At 49.7% G+C, this 19,116-nt stretch overlaps 1 protein-coding gene across 1 annotated transcript in view; it reads right to left on the reverse strand.

The window, feature by feature from the left end:
* Nucleotides 1–19,116, reverse strand: part of ST3GAL3 (ST3 beta-galactoside alpha-2,3-sialyltransferase 3) — a 732,784-nt gene that overhangs the window by 122,578 nt on the left and 591,090 nt on the right. The window contains exon 12 of the mRNA XM_086953194.1: nt 18,134–18,280. Within this exon, the coding sequence (XP_086809320.1) occupies nt 18,134–18,280 (147 nt within the window). The remainder of the gene's footprint in view (nt 1–18,133; nt 18,281–19,116) is intronic.

Below are 19,116 nucleotides of genomic sequence, written 5' to 3' on the forward strand. Positions count from 1 at the left end.
GGGCGCTGGGTGAGGGAGCAACCAGCTGCAGCAGAGCCAGAGCCAGAGCCAGGAGAAGGCCAGTGAGCGCTGGGTGAGGGGGCCACCAGCTGCAGCAGAGCCAGGGCCAGGAGAAGGCCTATGGGCGCTGGGTGAGGGGGCCACCAGCTGCCGCAGAGTCAGTGAGAGCTGGGTAAGGTGGCCACCAACTTGAGCGGAGCCAGGGCATTGGCAAGGAGAAGGCCAATGAGCGCTGAGTACGGTGACCACCAGCTCCGGCAGAGCCAAACTGCGAGAAGGCCAGTGAGCGCTTGATAAGGTGGCCACCAGTAGCGCTAGGGCCACGACATGGACAATGAGTGCTGGGTAAGGTGGCCACCGGTAGGAGAGGTAAGTTGGGTTCTTGGGGGATGCCTGGAAACCCTCAGTAAGGCCAATCAAGGCAGTGGGGCGTCGGGTGCAGGGGCGTCTTTTGGCATTGGGTCTCCTTACCAGCTCAAGTCGCAGATGGGGGAACCTTAAGGTTGCGGCTGCAGGCATCGTCTTGAAGCTTGAGAGATCGATGGGGAGACCTCCTCGTGATGTTGGACCACTCGAAATCGAGTCATGGGCATTGGGGGCAAAACCGGGGAGCTGCCTGGATCCGGGTTCTGGTCTTGGAATCTTTGTTGAGAAAATCCGGTGCTCACAGGAGACAGAGTCTGTAAATTGAGAGCAGGGCAGGGTTGAGCTCGGGAGGGGGTGGTACTGGACACACAGGGGTTTCCGCTGTTGGCAGGTCTGAGTCAGAATAGGCCGGTAGGGCTGGGGCCTAAGCCATTGGTGTCCTCTTCTTCTTGGGTCAGCACGGCTCTTCGCTGCTCCTTTCTTCCTCGAATCTTAGGAGGCAAGGTTTAGGGTTGCCCCTAAATACTAAATTTAGGGATGTCCAGGTCGGGACCAATTGATCCCTTCCATGGGGTGAGTACACTCCCTAATATGCCACCCTCCAGTGGGAGGGGGGCCATGAGCCTCTTCCTAATTAGTTGGGCCCCCTCATTTCCAGATGTGGTCATCCTTGTGGATGACCACAAGGTGTCATCCCTCTCCGTGAAGGAGATTCATCTCTCCCTAAGGCCAGGATGTCTTTTGGTTGACATTTCTGTACCTAAGATTTTTCAATGGTGGTTTACCTAGCCCTATGCAAAACCCTCCTCCTTTCACAGCTGGCCCTGGGACCCCCATGGCAACAATGACTAATGGCAGCAGACTTTCCAACGCCATGCTTATAATGAACTCAGGAAAAGACGCTGGGGCTGGGTAGGTCACACCCTCTGTAAGCCCGCATCGAACACCACCAGGCAAGCAATGACCCGGAACCCTCACTCTGCGCCGACAGCCCCCACTCCGCGCCGACAGCCCCCACTCTGCGCCAACAGCCCCACAGCCCCCACTCTGCTCAGACAGCCCCACAGCCCCCACTCTGCTCCGACAGCCCCCACTCTGCTCCGACAGGCCCCACTCTGCTCCGACAGGCCCCACTCTGCTCCGACAGGCCCCCCTCTGAGCTGACAGACCTCCCTCTGTGCCGACAACCGCCGCTCTGCTCCGACAGGCCCCGCTCTGCTCCGACAGGCCTCGCTCTGCTCCGACAGGCCCCGCTCTGCTCCGACAGGCCCCGCTCTGCTCCGACAGGCTGCTCCGACAGGCCCTGCTCTGCTCCGACAGGCCCCGCTCTGCTCCGACAGGCCCCGCTCTGCACCGACAGGCCCCGCTCTGCGCCGACAGGCCCCGCTCTGCGCCGACAGGCCCCGCTCTGCGCCGACAGGCCCCGCTCTGCGCCGACAGGCTCCACTCTGCTCCGACAGGCCCCCCTCTGCTCCGACAGGCCCCGCTCTGCTCCGACAACCCGCGCTCTGCGCCGACAGGCCCCGCTCTGCGCCGACAGGCCCCGCTCAGCTCCGACAGGCCCCGCTCTGCTCCGACAGGCCCCGCTCTGATCCGACAGGCTGCTCCGACAGGCCCCGCTCTGCTCCGACAGGCCCCGCTCTGATCCGACAGGCTGCTCCGACAGGCCCCGCTCTGCTCCGACAGGCCCCGCTCTGCGCCGACAGGCCCCGCTCTGCGCCGACAGGCCCCGCTCTGCGCCGATAGGCCCCGCTCTGCGCCGACAGGCCCCGCTCTGCGCCGACAGGCCCCACTCTGGCCCGACAGGCCCCGCTCTGGCCCGACAGGCCCCGCTCTGGCCCGACAGGCCCCGCTCTGCGCCGACAGGCCCCGCTCTGCGCCCACAGCTCCCACTCTGCAGCGACAAACTCTACTCTGCACTAACAGACTCCATTCCACACCTGCATTCAAGACATAGGAACCTCTGCCCGCATTCAATACTCTATTGGGAAAATGTGAATGTCTTTGTTTTAATTCGAATTCTTTTGGGTCTCGAACCTCCTATTGTGCGCCTTGTTTACAATGCTCAGTCAGTGGGGGAGAGATGATGAACGGAATGCTTCAGTGTGTCTGAAGGGCCATCATATATTGGCCCTAATTTCTCACCATCATAAGGGTGGACAACGTAATGGGTTTCAACCAGGTGGCGGAGTATCTAAAAGACCAGTCTGAAAAGGGAAGCTGCTAATAGTCTGTCATCGATATTTACCAGAGACCCAACCCAGATCCGGGGTGAGGGCTTCCGGGCGCCAAGAAGGCACTTGCTGACAGTCCTGAAGTCTAACTGACAGGGCTGCCATGGAAAACTAACTACCTATCAAACAAGTCCCAAAATCTAACTTAAATTCAGGGTGGCTGCTGGTGCTGCCCTCCCCAAGGACAGCTCCTATGGGGCCAGAACTTTCAAGGCCTGCTATTATTTCTTTAATAATAACAGGCAGTGTGTAGTTTCATAGGCTTCATTGTCCCCCGAAGCGCTGGAGTTGACCCAGTGAGGGCTGCTGGGTGGTCAAACCAGCCAAAGCCTCAAAGCTAGCTGGAAATGTCCACATTTTTCTGGCATCTTTGCAGCCCCAGATTGCTGCGAGCCAGGCTCGGGGTGAAATCCAGACGACTCTCCAACACTCTTATGATTGCAGCTGTAATATTCTCTCCCTGGAGAGAAACTTTTTTGGAGAAAGGAAATTCCAGAGGGAAAGGCACCTTGAGCATGCGACCTATAGGGAGATCCATAGTTAGATCCCATGTTGGCCGCTCATCGCCATGGCTGAGGGAAGTCAAAGGTGGATGGGCCAAGTGTCTTCAGACACTCTCACAGCACTCATCCCAGCTCACTGCAAAAGGGCAGAGTCCAAGGACAGTGCTCTGGACTGCAGTGGAGAGATGGTATCTGCAGAAGAGGGAACTTCTCAAGCAGAGCCACTCTGAGGCTGCTCGCCCACACTTCTTTAGGAGTCGGTCTAAACCTGTTCTCCACCATAACTTCTGCTAGTCCTCGAGTGGGCAGTCTTTGCGGTCTGTGGCTTGGTACATGCCTCGATCTTTGAGAGGGTCACTGAAGCCACCCTCCTGTTGGGGTGTCCCCAGTCTGCAGGCTAGATGTTCAGTGGGATCAGGCACTAGGCAGCTCCTACATCCTTTTACCACTAGTCAAGTCTGTGCAGGCCTATCAAGGTTCACCTCTTTGACTTACTGACTCAGGGGTCGACTATTTAAAAGTGAAGCTGGCCAGGAGTCCAGCTCCACTTAGCACCAGAGCCTGAATGAATGTTATGGTGGCCATCTGACCCCACAAAAGGGCTGATTCGCGGGCTTTCTTCCTGAGGGACCTGCCTGGATTTTGAGCCACATTTATATTTCAGCCAGCAAGCTGGATGTCTTGTAAAAAGAAAAACTAATTTGGAGACCCAACAGATACCAGGGTTCATGGAATTTGAAGAGGTTAGCCCTCTTGCAGGGATATATTACAACCCAAATATGACCGTCTCCTTCAATAAAGACCACATGCATACTGTATCATGTTCCTCACAAGCAATAGGATGAAAGAAGTGCCCTTGTTAGGAGAGGCATCTGCATTTCTCCCCAGTCCTTCTGCCATGATCTCTGATGGCTCCCTCCTTCATTGCGAAAAGACAGACTCATTGTTGGAGCTCTTTAAAGAAAGACAGGCTACTGCTAGGCCCTTAGGCCGCTCCATGCCCCCCACCAACCCCAGCCTGACTTTCACCCCTTCTGTGGCTATGGTTGGGGCTACCAATCGTGTACTTTCCCACCCAGCCTCCAAGGCCAGCAGGCTTCCCAGCCTTTTCTCTGACGTGGTTCCCACAGACAGTGTTGGACTACCAGTCAGAGGTCGGCCTAGTTTCCACTTCCCCTGCAGCACATTCTCCTAGCTCCTTTAGTTTGCCCTTATAGTCTCAATTCCTATTCCATGTTTCTCAGGCATGTGAAAACCTGGTTATTTTCGCAAAACTAATGCTTCTGCTTGCTTCCCCCACTTTGCTCTTGTCGGTGACAGCGCTTTTATGCCTTTTTGGTTTTATACCCTTTATAAATTCAAAATTCAAATTCAGGAACAACCTCACTCAAGTCATTCTTGGGGCTCCAATTGGGCATGAAGAGTTTAGTATCCAAAATTCCTGAGCATGAGCATCTGTCCCCGAATCAGGCTGCCCCTTTGGGAGGATCTTCTGTTGCAACAGCAGGGCAGGGTACTGCTCCGGAACCTGCACATGCTCCGCCTTCATTCTTGTAGATTGAGCGGCGTCAGTTGACAGCTTTCGACCTTCAACCTTAGTCTGTAATGTTATTCTGGCAGCCAGGAATCCCTCAACCAAGATGGTATATACCTGCCATTGGGACACATTTGTGACACAGTGTGCCCCGAGTGATGACCTCCTTTCTGCACCCTTATCCTAGATTTTGCTGTTTTTTCTTTCACTGGCCCAGCGGGGCACTGCTTCGAAAGCAGGTGGCTCAGTCCCTGCAGTCAGTGTGTCTTGAATGAAGGTGTGAGGAGAGTGAGTGCATGGATCACAGATGATGGAATTCGGTCTGCTGTGTCCTGGAGGTCAGTCAAGTCAAGTCAAGTCAGGAAATTTATATAGCGCGCTACGTACCCATAGGGTCTCAAGGCGCTAGAGGGAGGGTGGGGAATTATTTGTCGAATATCCAAGTTTTAAGTTGCTTTCTGAATGCTAGGTGGTTCTGAGTAAGGCGAAGGTGAGTGGGAAGTGATTTCCAGGTTTTAGCTGCCAGGTAGGAGAAGGATCTACCTCCCATAGTGGTTTTGTTGATGCGAGGTACCGTGGCAAGGGCTTGGTTGGAGGATCGCAGCTGACGGGAGGGGGTGTAGAAGGACAATCGTGTGTTGAGGCATTCGGGCCCAAGTTCGTAAAGTGCTTTGTGTGCGTGGGTTAGGAGGCGGAAAGTAATCCTCTTATTTACGGGGAGCCAGTGGAGGCTTTTCAGGTGACCAGAGATGTGTTCTTTACGCGGGATGTCTAGTATGAGCCTGGCTGAAGCGTTCTGGATGCGCTGGAGTTTATTCTGGAGTTTTGCGGTGGTACCGGCGTATAGTGTGTTTCCGTAGTCCAGGCGGCTCGTGACCAGCGCGTGGGTGACCGTTCTTCTAGTTTCGGTGGGGATCCAGCAAAATGTTTTTTTGAGCATGCGAAGAATGTTGAAGCAAGATGATGAAACGGCGTTGACTTGTCTGGTCATCGAGAGTGAGGAGTCCAGGATGACGCCCAGGTTCCGTGCGTGGTCCGTCGGGATGGGGGCTTTTCCAAGGGCTTCTGGCCACCAAGAGTCATCCCAGGCGGAGGGGGAGGTGCCTAAGATGAGGACTTCTGTTTTGTCTGAGTTCAGTTTCAGACGGCTGTGCTTCATCCACTTGGCTACTTCTTTCATTCCTTCGTGTAAGTTGGTTTTGGCGGTGTTAGGGCCTTTGGTGAGTGAGAGGATCAGTTGAGTGTCATCCGCGTAGGAGATGATGTTGAGATTGTGTTGGCGAGCGATGGCCACAAGGGGGCTCATGTATACGTTGAAGAGGGTGGGGTTGAGTGACGATCCTTGTGGCACGCCGCAGATGACTTCAGAGGACTTTGACTTGAATGGTGGGAGGCGGACTCTCTGTGTTCTTCCGGTGAGGAACGAGGTGATCCATTCCAGTGCTTTTCCTTGGATTCCTACGTCTCTGAGGCGCTGTAGAAGGGTGCTGTGACAGACTGTGTCGAAGGCAGCGGAGAGGTCGAGGAGGATGAGGGCGACTGTGTCTCCATTGTCCAGTAGAGTTCGAATGTCGTCTGTTGCTGCGATGAGGGCGGTCTCAGTGCTGTGTTTGGCTCGGAAGCCGGACTGTGAGGAGTCAAGGGATTTGTTGGTTTCGAGGAAGGCGGCGAGCTGGTTGTTGACAGCTTTCTCAATGACTTTGGCCGGGAACGGAAGAAGCGAGATGGGGCGGTAGTTTTTGAGTTCGGTGGGGTCAGCTGTGGGTTTTTTCAGAAGGGCGCTAAGTTCTGCGTGTTTCCAGCTTTCCGGGAAGGTGGCGGAGTTGAGGGAGCAGTTGATGACATCTCTGAGGTGTGGTGCTATGATGGAGTCTGCTTTGTTGAAGATGTGGTGAGGGCAAGGGTCAGTTGGGGATCCTGAGTGGATGGAGTTCATCAGGCGGATGGTGTCCTCAGTGGAGATTGGGTTCCAGTCATTAAGGATGTTCAGGGGGGGTGAGGGTCCTGCAGAAGATTGGGTGGATTGGTCTTCGGGTCGGTTGTCGAAGCTGTTGTGGATGTCTGCGATTTTGTTGTGGAAGAAGGAAGCTAGGGAGTCGCAGAGGGCTTGGGAGGGGGTGATGTCGTTGGAGTTGGCTGATGGGTTGGTAAATTCTTTGACGATGTTGAATAATTCCTTGCTGTTGTGGGCGTTGTTATCTAGACGGTCTTTGAATGCAGCTTTCTTGGCAGACCGGATTAGTTGGTGGTGTATGCGGGTGGCGTTTTTGAAGGCGTCCCTGGTGCTGGTGTTAGGATCTTTTTTCCAGGCCTTTTCGAGGGAGCGACAGTGTTTCTTCGATTTCTTAAGATCATCGTTGAACCAGGATGCGTTTTTGCTGCCTATCTTGATTTGGCGTTTTTTCAACGGTGCTAGGATGTCGGCGCTGTTGGCTAGCCATTGGGTGAGGTTGATGGCTGCTTGGTCGGGGTTTGAGGTGTGGGCGGGGGGGTTTAGTAGAAGCGATGAGGAGATCTGGTCGCTGGTGATTTTGTTCCAGTTTCTTCGCAGGGTGGGTTGAGGATGGTTGTGGATTGTGGTCTTATTGTAGGTGAAGTGAACGCAGCTGTGGTCCGTCCAGTGATGAGCTGTGGTGTGACTGAATGAGACATGTTTGCTGGAGGTGAAGATAGGGTCGAGTGTGTGACCAGCAATGTGGGTGGGGGTAGTGACGAGTTGTTTGAGTCCGAGGTTGGCGAGATTGTCCAGAAGGGTGGTGGCGTTGCGGTCGTTGTTCTTTTCCAGGTGGAAGTTGAGGTCTCCCAAGAGAATGAATTCCTTGGAGGGGAGGGCGTGTGGGGTGATAAAGTCAGTGATGTCGTCACTGAATTGTGTACGGGGTCCTGGAGGACGGTAGAGGAGGGTGCCTCTGAGTGTGGTCTTGGGGTCGGTGTGGATCTGGAAGTGAAGGTGTTCGGCGCTAGCGAGGTTGACGTCTGAGCTGGTTGAGATGCGGATGGAGTTCTTATGGACGATAGCGATGCCTCCTCCTGTATGCTTGATGCGGTCCTTTCGGATGATCTTGTATCCTTCCGGAATGGCAATGGTGATGTCTGGGGCAGAAGAAGCATTCATCCATGTTTCTGTTAGGAAGGCTACGTCCGGTGAAAAGGTATCTAGTAGATTCCAGAGGTCGATGGCGTGCCTGTGGACCGAGCGGGTGTTGAGCAGGATGCATTTTAGGTGGTTGGTGTCCGGTCTCTGTATGGTGTTGGTGGATGAGGAGTTGTTCTTGGTGCCGTCGAACTTGCAGGAGTTGCAAGAGAAGGGGCCATGGGTGTGTCCAGGAGCGGCTTGGACGCAGTTGGGGGAGCGGCCGGGGTTAAGGGCTAGGAGGGTGGTGGCATCGTAAGTGATGCGAGTGGGCTGGACATTACGGGGACCAGGGGGACTGGCGCTGGGCGCGGTCCAGGCGCGGACGGGCGTAGACGGGCTTACCTTTGGCGCACCTTCGGCACGGCCGTAGCGCGTGGACGCTGCACGTTGGGACATCAGTCATAAATGGAAGGTGGAGGGGGAGGGGCGGGGGAGAGACAGCTGGGAGGCCGAGGGCGGGGTGTATGTCCGAGCAAGGAGGCGCCACAACCAACGTGACAAAGCAAATGGCTGCTAGCAGAGTAGCAGAGTAACCAGGTTGGAATGGGCAGTACTACTGAAAGCAATGCGAGGCAGAAACTTAAGATGCAGGCGCTACGGTGTCAGATCACTAGAGGTGGTACAGTTACAATATATGAGCAATGCGAGGCACAAACAATTAATTAATGCAGGCGCTGCGATGCCAGAGCGCTACAAGCAGCACAGTTACAGCTAATGAGCAAAGCGAGGCACAAATCAGTCTCCAGCCCAAGCGCTACGATACCACTGCAGGCGGGTGAGGAGCTGCGAGGGGGAGCGGCCGTCTCAGGAGGAATGATGGTGTGAGGAGAGTGAGTGCATGGATCACAGATGATGGAGTTTGCTCTGCTGTGCCCCGCCCGGGGATGACTGGCAGTCAGTGTGTCTTGAATGAAAGTGTGAGGAGAGTGAGTGCATGGATCACAGATGATGGGGTTCGGTCTGCTGTGTCTCTGCAGTCAGTGTGTCTTGAATGAAGGTGTGAGGAGAGTGAGTGCATGGATCACAGATGAGGGGGTATGGTCTGCTGTGTCACACCTGGGGATTACTGGCAGTCAGTGTGTCTTGAATGAAGGTGTGAGGAGAGTGAGTGCATGGATCACAGATGATGGAGTTCGGTCTGCTGTGTCCTGGCAGTCTGTGTGTCTTGAATGATGGTATGTAGGGAGATCAGCTGAATATTTGATGAAACCCACATTATGCAAATTGAGGTGCACTTTTCTCAAACTTCACCAACACACGCGGTTCGGTGTCTTGTGCTAAATGTTAAAAGACTGAGGCCCTGGATACCAGTTGTCGGTAAGTTCCAGTACGAGTGATACATTCTATTATTCAGATTAGTGCCATAAAGATGGCTTCCCCAGGATACCCTCTGGCAGCTCTAACCAGCTGACATCTAGGAGGGGAAAATGTCCAGTAAAAATCAGGTTTTGCGGTTTTTTGAACAGTGAATCTATCCTGACCAGCAAAGCTAGGGCGCTGACTTCTTGGGCTTAAGGACACAGACACATTGCAGGCGCCTGACCCGAAGAGGGTGCCCACAGTGTGAGCTATCTCACAATCCAGGTCCCCTGGGAGCACACTACCCACTTGTCTCAACAGTTCCTGGGAGGCTTTCATCCAAAGGGGTGGCTTGCGACCCAGTCGAGGAAGATGTGTTCTCTGCCCCTATGCCACCTCGTCAGACCCCCTTTCACCCCCCGTGGAGGGCAATGGTGAGACCTAGTGTCCTTTTTAAGAACAATTGGGAGTCTGGCCCTTCCTTCCCTGTTAACCTCTGTCATTCTCGGCACACTCACGGTATGGATAAGGGTACCAGGATGCCCGACCCCAATATGGCCAACAGTGGTAACCTTTTCCCCCCCTTGCTGATCTTTTACTTTTACTTACAAAACCCTGCCAGGACTGTGCCTGACCTCAAGAGGACGTCTGGAATCTTCTCGGACCATGCCCCCCCCCAACCGCACTATTCTGACATTCCCCTGAGTACACTTGACCCCTATCCGGACAGCGCAGTTCGAGCATTTTGTCCGACACCCAGTGGAGCTGCTCTGTTCAGCTAATTGAGGAGATCGGCCTTGGTGTATCCCCTGATCGTCACGTGCCTAGCCGGACACCGTTACTCCCCTTCTCCCTGCCTTGCCCTCTCCCCCTCTGCGCATTTCTGCCGTTCTGCCTTTTCCTGGTCTCCTTTCTTCCCATTTTTCTGACCGATGCCTTTGGAGCTCCCTAGAGAGCTATAGAGGAGACTGGCCTGGATTATCTCCCTGGCCGTCACCTACCCACTCGGTCTTTGGGCTGACTTTCCCTTTATCTCTTTTCCGTCTACCCCCTCGTCCTCTCCCTTCTCACTCCACCTCTCCCCTTTCCCTCTCTAGTTGTTCCTCCGGACATTGTATACAGTTCTTCCTCCCCTCCTTTCCTATAAATTCTCTCAACTGCGTTGTCAGTTTACTGTATCTTACTACGCTATTGTAACAGATGTAATTTATACCGCAAAGTTCCTCTGACATAGTGCTCGTATACCTACGGGTCTAGCCAGCGCTTTATAATCCTTTTGATGTACCTTCTAATGCAACGTTCGCCTGGTTAAATGCTCTGATACCTCCGGGTCTAGATAGTGCTGTATAACCTTCGCAAATCAAATAAATCAAAAACTGTTTTTTCCTGAACGCTGAGACCTGAGCAACATTAGCTGTCAAGCTGGTGGAGCAGCTTGACAGCTAATGAGGAGTCTGGCCCTGGTTTTCCCCCTTGACCGTCACCTACCCAGCTGGACTTTGGCCATTGTTCCTCCTCGTCTCCCTGCTATTACTCCTTCCTCCCGTACCTCCTACGAATTATTGAAACATTGTTTATGTGTACTGTACCTTACTATTCTCTTGTATCTGGTGTAACTTGTAACGCAACAATCCTAAATGTAAAGCGCTCTAATACCCTCTTGGGTCAAGTGTGCGCTACATAAAACTTTATAAATAAAACTAAAATAAAAATAAGCACAAAAACCTGCTTGTTATTCCGCATTAATGTGAAAACTCGTACTCAGGATAAATTCCGACCCGGTGTAGAAGGCATTTTATTTCTTAATAGCATTTCACTGCACAGGGACACTTCCTCCACTGCTTTTGTGCACTCTGTGGTGCACGGGAGTTTTTAAAGGAGTTCTCACGGATTGTCCAATGATAAAGGTTCGTGCTCCAGACTCGAGGCCACAGATGGACCGTGCGATTTATAAACACTTTCAGTACATTTGGCTCCAGCCTCAAACGCATATTTTTGTGCATCATTAAACCACGTGCAATGTGCTCCTGGTGTAAGTTAAGATGGATTTCTTTATTGCATTTATATTTTTTGCGAAAATAACTGAGTCAACACAGCTAAATAATGATTTTAAATTGTTGGAAGTTTCTTCAAAAAATGAGGAATCAATTAAAAGGGCATATGGTCCAGAAACAGCACCCTTGAAATGTTTCCAAATATTGAGATATTGTGCAATTGTAGAATGAGATGTTATATTGTGAGTTGTAGCCGCACTTAGAGCGAGAGCAGAGGAAGGTTGAGTGCATCTGATAAACTGCAATGAAGGAAGATTGGAGTGATGTCGTAAACTTGAGAAAGATTTCAAAGACTGAAGATGCGTGAACACGTCCGCTATATGGTGTACCTTATGTGGGGTCCATGGAGACCAGTTGAGTTCAGCCCCTTTGTAGGTGATGCCTGCATTATTCCATAGGGGGCTTGAGAGTGAAGATGGATGTGGGCATTTGTAAATGTATGTGCTTTCAGCCATGCCAATTGCTAAGAATAAATGATAGGATTAGTGGAATTAGTACATTTTGGGCGTTTAGTATAATAAATGACCAGGTCCATGTCTGATTGTAACAGGGACCGTTCAAGTGTTACCCAGAGTGGTGTATGTTATGTTATGTTATGTAATTTTGTGTCTTTTATAGGGCTCGGCTACTCAAAAGAGTGTCCCGGCGCTTTATTGACAACCTAAAAAAGACAAACACAACACACAGATGAAAAGAAACAGGGTCAGCAGAATACGGAAATCTAGGAAGCAAAAAGCCAAGTTTTCAGGCCCTTCCTGAAAGCCAACAAATTTGAGGTGCTACGTAACGTCAGGGGCAGAGAGTTCCAAAGCTGTGGGGCCCGGAGCATAAAGGAACGACCTCCCATACGAGCCTTCCTCACACGAGGGACAATAGCAAGGAACATCGACTCTGACCTCAAAGATCGGGAAGGACGATAGGAGACGAGCCTCTTCTGAAGGTATTTAGCCCCTGTGGCATAAAAGGCCTTGTGAGCAAGAGTTAAGGCTTTAAAAACTATCCGCTGTCGGATAGGCAGCCAATGAAGCGACTGCAACAAGCCTGAGACTCTGACTCGCCTATGCAGGCCAAAAATGGCACGCGCTGCCGCGTTCTGGACCACCTGCATCCGTTATGATATAGGACGTTGGAGTAGTCCAGTCTTGAACCGATCGAGGCCTGTACCGTAATCCTCCTGTGGTCCTCAGAGAGCAAAGGGAAAAACTTCTGAAGCATGCGGAGAAGACCAAAGCAGGTGCCAGTGAGGGCAAGGATCTGAGATCTTAAAGTCATACCGTTGTCAATTTTGATCCCCAAATTCTTAGCTGACTGAGACGACCGCCCCGGAGGAGACACCGTCCCTCTCAGACCGATCTCATGAAGTCTGACGAGCAGATCCTCATGGGGGATGGTGTCGAAGGCCGCCGACAAGTCGAGCATGATCAGCATGGCTCTGCCACCCAAGTCCAGCGTCTCCTTGATGGCCTCAGACACCTCCAGCAGCACCGTCTCAGTGCTAAGATTAGGACGAAAGTCCGATTGAGTGGAATGAAGCAGATCGTGTGATTCCAAAAAATTAGAAAGCACGTTATGCATGTGCTTCTCCAGGGTCTTAGCCAATGCAGGGAGAAGAGAAATAGGTCTGTAATTGGCCAAGACCTCGGGGGCCAAACCGGGCTTCTTGATAAGGGGAATGACCATAGCCTGTTTCCAAGCCGAAGGGACCACACCCTGGCTCAGAGAAAGATTCAGGAGGGGGTTGACCAGCGAATTTACCACTGCCGCCATCTTCGCCAGAAATTTGGCCAGACATGGGTCAAACGGCGATCCAGATTTAAGATTGGCCAAAAGTGTCAGTGACGAAGCAGTTGAAATAGGCGGAAAGTATGACAGGACTGGCCCTAGGGGAACCGATGGAACTGGACCAGCCTCAGAGCAAGGGGAGGCAACGGCCGGCCGCGGTGGAAAGGAGTCCTGAATCAGCTTAATCTTTGTGGTGAAGAAGCATGCAAGATCCGATGCCCACGTCTCTGTGGGGGCAGTCTGGGTCGCATTCGACCGTGGGGCAACAAATTCCCTGACGATCGTGAAGATCTCTTTGCAGGAATTCGAGGCATCCTCAATCCTCCTAGCAAAGTAGCTCTTCTTTTCAAGGAGAATATCTCGGTGATAGGCTTTGACCACGGTTCTGTATTCGAGTCTGGAAGCTGGATCGTACTGAGCTCGTCAGGCCCTTTCCGCCACCTTGCACTGCCTGCGGGAAGCAAGCAGCGCTCCAGTGAACCAAGGAGCAGAAACCTGTTTAGGCGATGAATGGGGGGCCCTCAAGGGGGCCAAATCATTCAACCTGTCCACAAACCAGGCCTGCAAGGACTCCAAGTCCCTATCCAAAACCCCCGTAAGAGGGCAAGGATGTTCGCACAGTGCCTGTGACAACATTTCTGGAGTCACCCGGTGAAATGCCCTTGACGCTGATCCTAGCTGTCTAGGGGCCCTACTCAGGGGTTTCTTATTGCCCAGTATGTAAAAGTTGACCAGTCGGTGGTCAGTCCACAGGACCGGCAGAAGTGCTGTCACCTCTATGGGGGACGTGGAAAAGACCTGATCCAAAGTATGGCCTTTATCATGCATTGGTTCAAAGAGATAGGGGGCTAAGCCCAAGGGAGCCGTGATATCGGATAGTTTAATCATGTTTGGGTCCAAAGCATCGTCCATGTGAAAATTGAGGTCACCAGCCAAAATGCAATGGTCCGCTCTCATGGCCAACGTTGACATAACAGACTGGAGCTCTTCAAAAAAAGTACCTGCTGGACCAGGGGGTCTGTACACTAACAGCCCTTTCACTGACTGATGCGGCACCAATGATAAAGAAAAGGCAAGGAATTCAGACCCTTTGATAGCCTCAGTGGGAATAATAGAACATACAACGGATTTCTTCACCACAAGTGCTACACCACCGCCCCTTCCTTCCAGTCTATCCTGCCTATAGATTCTATATTCTGGAGGGATCGCAGAAGCGATATCCGGGTTGGAAGAAGCTCCTAGCCAGGTCTCTGTAAGCATCAGGCACACCGGTTTTTCCGTAGTCAAGAGAGTATCTAAGTGCTCGTACTGGCATGGCGCTCCAAAAACTGAGAGGAGTATGTGAAGTTTATGACCTACAAGTCAATGAGGCAAAGTCCTTTATTTTAGTGACAAAGCACAGGACAAAGAAGGAACCATCCTTTTTATATAGCAGATCGAAAGGTGGCACAGACTGATACATTCTCACACTTAGGGGTTACATTTGACAGATTGGCAACATGGTCTCATATGGTGACCAATAGGGGCTTTCTACTGGAAAAAAGTATCATTACCCTGTATTCCTTTATTAAAAAGCTTAGCTTTAAACAATTGGATGTCATTAGTTTCAAGTTTATTTTATTATGTTTTGGCTCTCAAAAGAGGGCCACATAAAACAATCACATAGTATACACCACTACATACAATAAAAATCACAATAAAAGCCGATTGGAGGATCACAACATGAACACTGGGCGAACAATCATCAAACAACATCTCCAGGGATCATTAATAAATATCTAAAAATCCCTTAAAAAAGTTAAAAATTTTGAAGCAAAACATTTCATTAGGTGGACAATAAAGGGCTTGAAAGAAAGTATTTACATTAAGAATTCCTAATTGTAGACAAATAGATTTTAACCATTTAGAGCGCAATGGACGTAATGCTGGACAAATAAACAAAACATGATTTCGGTCCTGCACGGCCTTATTGCAAAAGTTACATACTGGAGATGTCCCATACCACTTTGCTAAAAGTGAATTTAAAGGAAGCAAATCATGTCTTAAAAGGTACCATAGCCTTCGGACTCGATGAGGGATATTCCAGGAAACATACTGCTGGGCCTGCTTTATTGAATATGTGCTTAGGAGTAAATCACCACCCTTCTTTTCGTGTAGAGCAGTCATATCCATTTTAAAACAGAGTTCCCAAGATGCGTGTTTCAGCTGAGACTTTAGTTGAGAAGGAGAGAGTAAAAACAAAGTACTTTCATCCAACTCTAACATTGCTACCGCTTTTCTAATTTTTTTTACTATTAGTGAAAACTCGTTTAAATTGCCTAGCAGTTCCTTTTTAATATGTGCCCGTAAGGAACCCGATTCACTTCTGGCCAAACAGGCCACCCATCTTACAAGGGCAATCAACCCCTGTACCCAACAGCTCCGAAGGCCAAATTCCAACCTGCATGCGGTCACAGAGCAAGCTGTATTAAAGGAAAAAATTCTTCTTAGTACCTACCTTTCCTTCCATTAACTGCAAAAAACCCCAATGCCTTAACTCCACCAGTTCTATTCCATAAAGCAGAGTTGCAGGGATTTTTGCTCTATACACTTCCAAAAATCGAGCAAAGTGTCTTTTCCCTGTAGCAGAATACAGGGAACATAACCCCATACCATGAGTCAATGCTTTACGCGAAATTATGTTCAATATGGGGTTTTTCGCTTAGGTTTGCCGAGATTATTTTACCTAAAAAGGTGTAAGTTTTAACCACCTCTAGTCTCTGGCCTCCTATAGCCCATCCGAAGTTTTCAGACCTACATTTTTTTCTTCCAGTAATGCACATGATTTTGCTTTTGGAAGCATTAATCTTCATAAAATGTGCTTCTGCAAATAAATGTAAAGCTTGCAGGCGATTAGACAAGCCCTTCGGAGTTAAGTCTAAAATGAGGATATCATCCGCATACATTAAAACAGAAATGGATGAACCTCCAACTACCGGGGCTAAGCCATCACATGCAGCAATCGAAGCAGGTAGATCCGCAATCTATAATGAAAACAACATGGGGGCCAATAGACACCCCTGTTTTAATCCATTCAAGGATGGGATAATCTGTGAAAGACCCCTTTCTCCGCCTTGTAGCACCTTACACCAGGTATTCGAGTGAAGGGATCTTACAAGTTCCAATAGATGGGGCGGCATACCCAATACAGTAAGCTTTCTCCACAGCGTCGGACGGTCCACCTTGTCAAACGCTGTGGAGAAGTCTATGAATGCCGCATATACTCCACCTCCTCGCACTCGTACATATTTGTCCACAATCACTTGAAGAGCTGTTAAATTATCAAGTGTACCATGCTCTTTACGGAACCCAGTCTGTTCCAAAGGTAAAATACTATTTGCCTCCACCCAATCAGTAATTAATATTAGAAGACACTTAGCAAAAACTTTTCCGATAGCATCCAGAAGAGCTATCAGACGGTAGTTCATGGGTTTGTCCCGCTCTCCCTTCTTAAATAAGGGTATTAATATACTTCCCCTCCAAGATGTAGGAACTGATCTAAGTGAAAAGAAGGCTTTAAACAAAGGGAAAAGAATCCTGCTCCAAGAAATGACATCCTGCTTCAGTACTGAAATGGGCAACTCGTCCGGACCCATTGCTCCGGAAGAGCGCATACTCTTAATCGCCGAAGCAATGGATCTCTCAGATGGAGGATCCATAGTATACCCACTGTCCAAAACAAGGTCACTATCCTCACCCTCTACGCCATTTGACGCATACAGGTTCGATATAAATGAGATCCAATCATCTTCAGGGATAGAAATAGGAGTAGGGGAAGTTCTTGCACCACATCCCTTACCAATTATGGACCAGAATTCTCTAGATTTTCCATAGACAGAAGCCTCCCTTAAACTAATCCAGAGTGAGTCTTCTTTATCTTTTTTTAACTTTGCTCTCACTCTGGTCCTCCTTCTTTTTAGTAAGGATAACTTATTAGCAGTTTCCCTGGATCTAAAAAGAAATTGTTGCCTCACTAATTTATGTATTTCTATATTTAAGGGCAATAATAAACTAGGAACAAAAATCACTTTCCTAGGATATCTAGGCTTCTTTGCAGTCGCAGTAAGCTTCTTCATAAAGTTTTCAAAGTGAAAGAATTCCTTACCCTGCCATTCTTTTAGTTCAAGTAAGGTTTGTGCAAGAATGTTTTGCATCTACCGGATTTACAGAGAAGAGAAACTTCTCTATTACTTAAAGACCAGGAATCAGTGACCGGAGGTTGTAGTGAAAGAGTTATACTGGTCACGTTATGGTCGCTCATAGGTGTTTGAGAGACCATTATATCCTGAATAAAGGAGAAAGTGTCATAATCCGTAATTACATAGTCAAGGATGGATTCACCCTTAGTGGACCTATGAGTAAATTTAGCAGGGGTATCAGAAGAAAAGAAAAGTGTACACAGCCAAATCTACCTCTGTCGCTACCTACAGCCCTGGAGAATGGGGGCATACCGAAGCTGCCCCCCTTCAAATTATAGAAGACACTTTTTGGAAAACAATAGTAGCCCTCCCCAGAAGCTGTTTTAACTTAATCTGCCATCTCGAATTAGATGTCCCTTATATATCTAATCAGATACGTGTAGCACCAATCCTCTTATGGCACTCTATATAGAGAAGGGAATCCCTCGATCCCACACAAGTTTATTAAAGAATGCCTCATTTTGGACCATGCATTTTGGATCCCCTGAATCTCTTACGTTAAGAGAACCCTAACTTCTTTGAGTCCATTATCCCTTCTTGAAAAGCCAGTGGAATGCTTAAATATCACAAAAAATGTAATTAACAGTCATTTTTTAAGCATAATGGCCAAAGAGAAATACAAAACCAGCAGTAATAAATATATGGTGACATCCTACATAGAGGGGCCTGTCTTTCCCGAGGGGTCAGTTTCTTACCTTTCGTATGTGACACCCCCCCCAATGCAAACCTAGGTCTCTTACCCCTCCCCCAATATAAACCTAGGTCTCTTACCCCTCCCCCAATGTAAACCTAGGTCTCTAACCCCTCCCCAATGCAAACCTAGGTCTCAAACCCCTCCCCCAATGTGAAACCTGGTCTCTTACCCCTCCGCCAATGTAAACCTGGGTCTCTTACCCCTCCCCCAATATATACCTAGGTCTCTTACCCCTCCCCCAATATAAACCTAGGTCTCGTACCCCTCCCCCAATGTAAACCTAGGTCTCTTACCCCTCGGCCCATCAAGCCATTGTTGAACGGAAGTCCAATGAACGTGAACGCCGCTTCCTGGATGAAATACGGATTCAGGATGCGGACCTCATGTGGCTCCTTCGGGATGCGGGTGGCCACCGACTTCCAGAAGCCATCCGAAGCGCTCTGAGGAAACAAGGGAGGGAAGAGGTGACTCAATAACTCAAAACACACAGAGGCTGTGGCTAGTAGAAACACTTGAGCAGAGCCAAAGAAAGGATGGGTCAATGGATGGATACAAGCTGGGCCATAAGGTTGCAAGCCAAGGGACAAGTGATGAAAATCCAAAATCTAACTGCGAAGTGTAAATAACTGTACCAAACCAGGGAACCTGCCACGAAAACTGTAAAAAAAATAGTGCCGAACAGATTAAAATTCGGAAAAGTAAATTTGAAGAGCTGAGGTCCAGTACTTTATGTATCAAAGCATACTCACAATTGTCATAAGTTCAAAAAGATACTGTATGTAAATAAAACACAAAGACACAAGCTGTCCCTGTGGTAGAGAGAATCGAATAAGATTTAAAGTTAAGTATTTGTTGGACTTGGCCCTTTTTGCAGGGTCATCCTTGAACTTTTTGCCTTCCTCCTATTTTTTCTGACCTGTCCTTGAGTGTTTTATGGCTCTGGGCACTTTACCACGGCTGATCAGTGCTAAAGTGCATATGCTCTCCCTATTGTAAATTGATGTATGGATTAGTGATTCCATGATTGGCTTGTTTGGTTTACTTGTCAGACCCTAGTACAGTGCACTGAGTGTGCCCAGAGCTTGTAATTCCAAATGATGTTGGTGGGCTTGCAGCACCTGTTGTGTCACCCACAGAAGCAGCCTTGTAAAATGAGTCTAAGACCTCTAATTGAAGAGCCTGTGTGCATTCTGGTACTGCCATGTTGACTGGACACGTGCACCCACTTGCCAGCCCCTAAACCTTCCCTTTTCTTCATATCAGACACCCCTATGGT

The sequence above is a fragment of the Lissotriton vulgaris genome, chromosome 1_2, assembly GCF_964263255.1.
Source record: "Lissotriton vulgaris chromosome 1_2, aLisVul1.2, whole genome shotgun sequence".
Lineage (NCBI taxonomy): Eukaryota > Metazoa > Chordata > Amphibia > Caudata > Salamandridae > Lissotriton > Lissotriton vulgaris.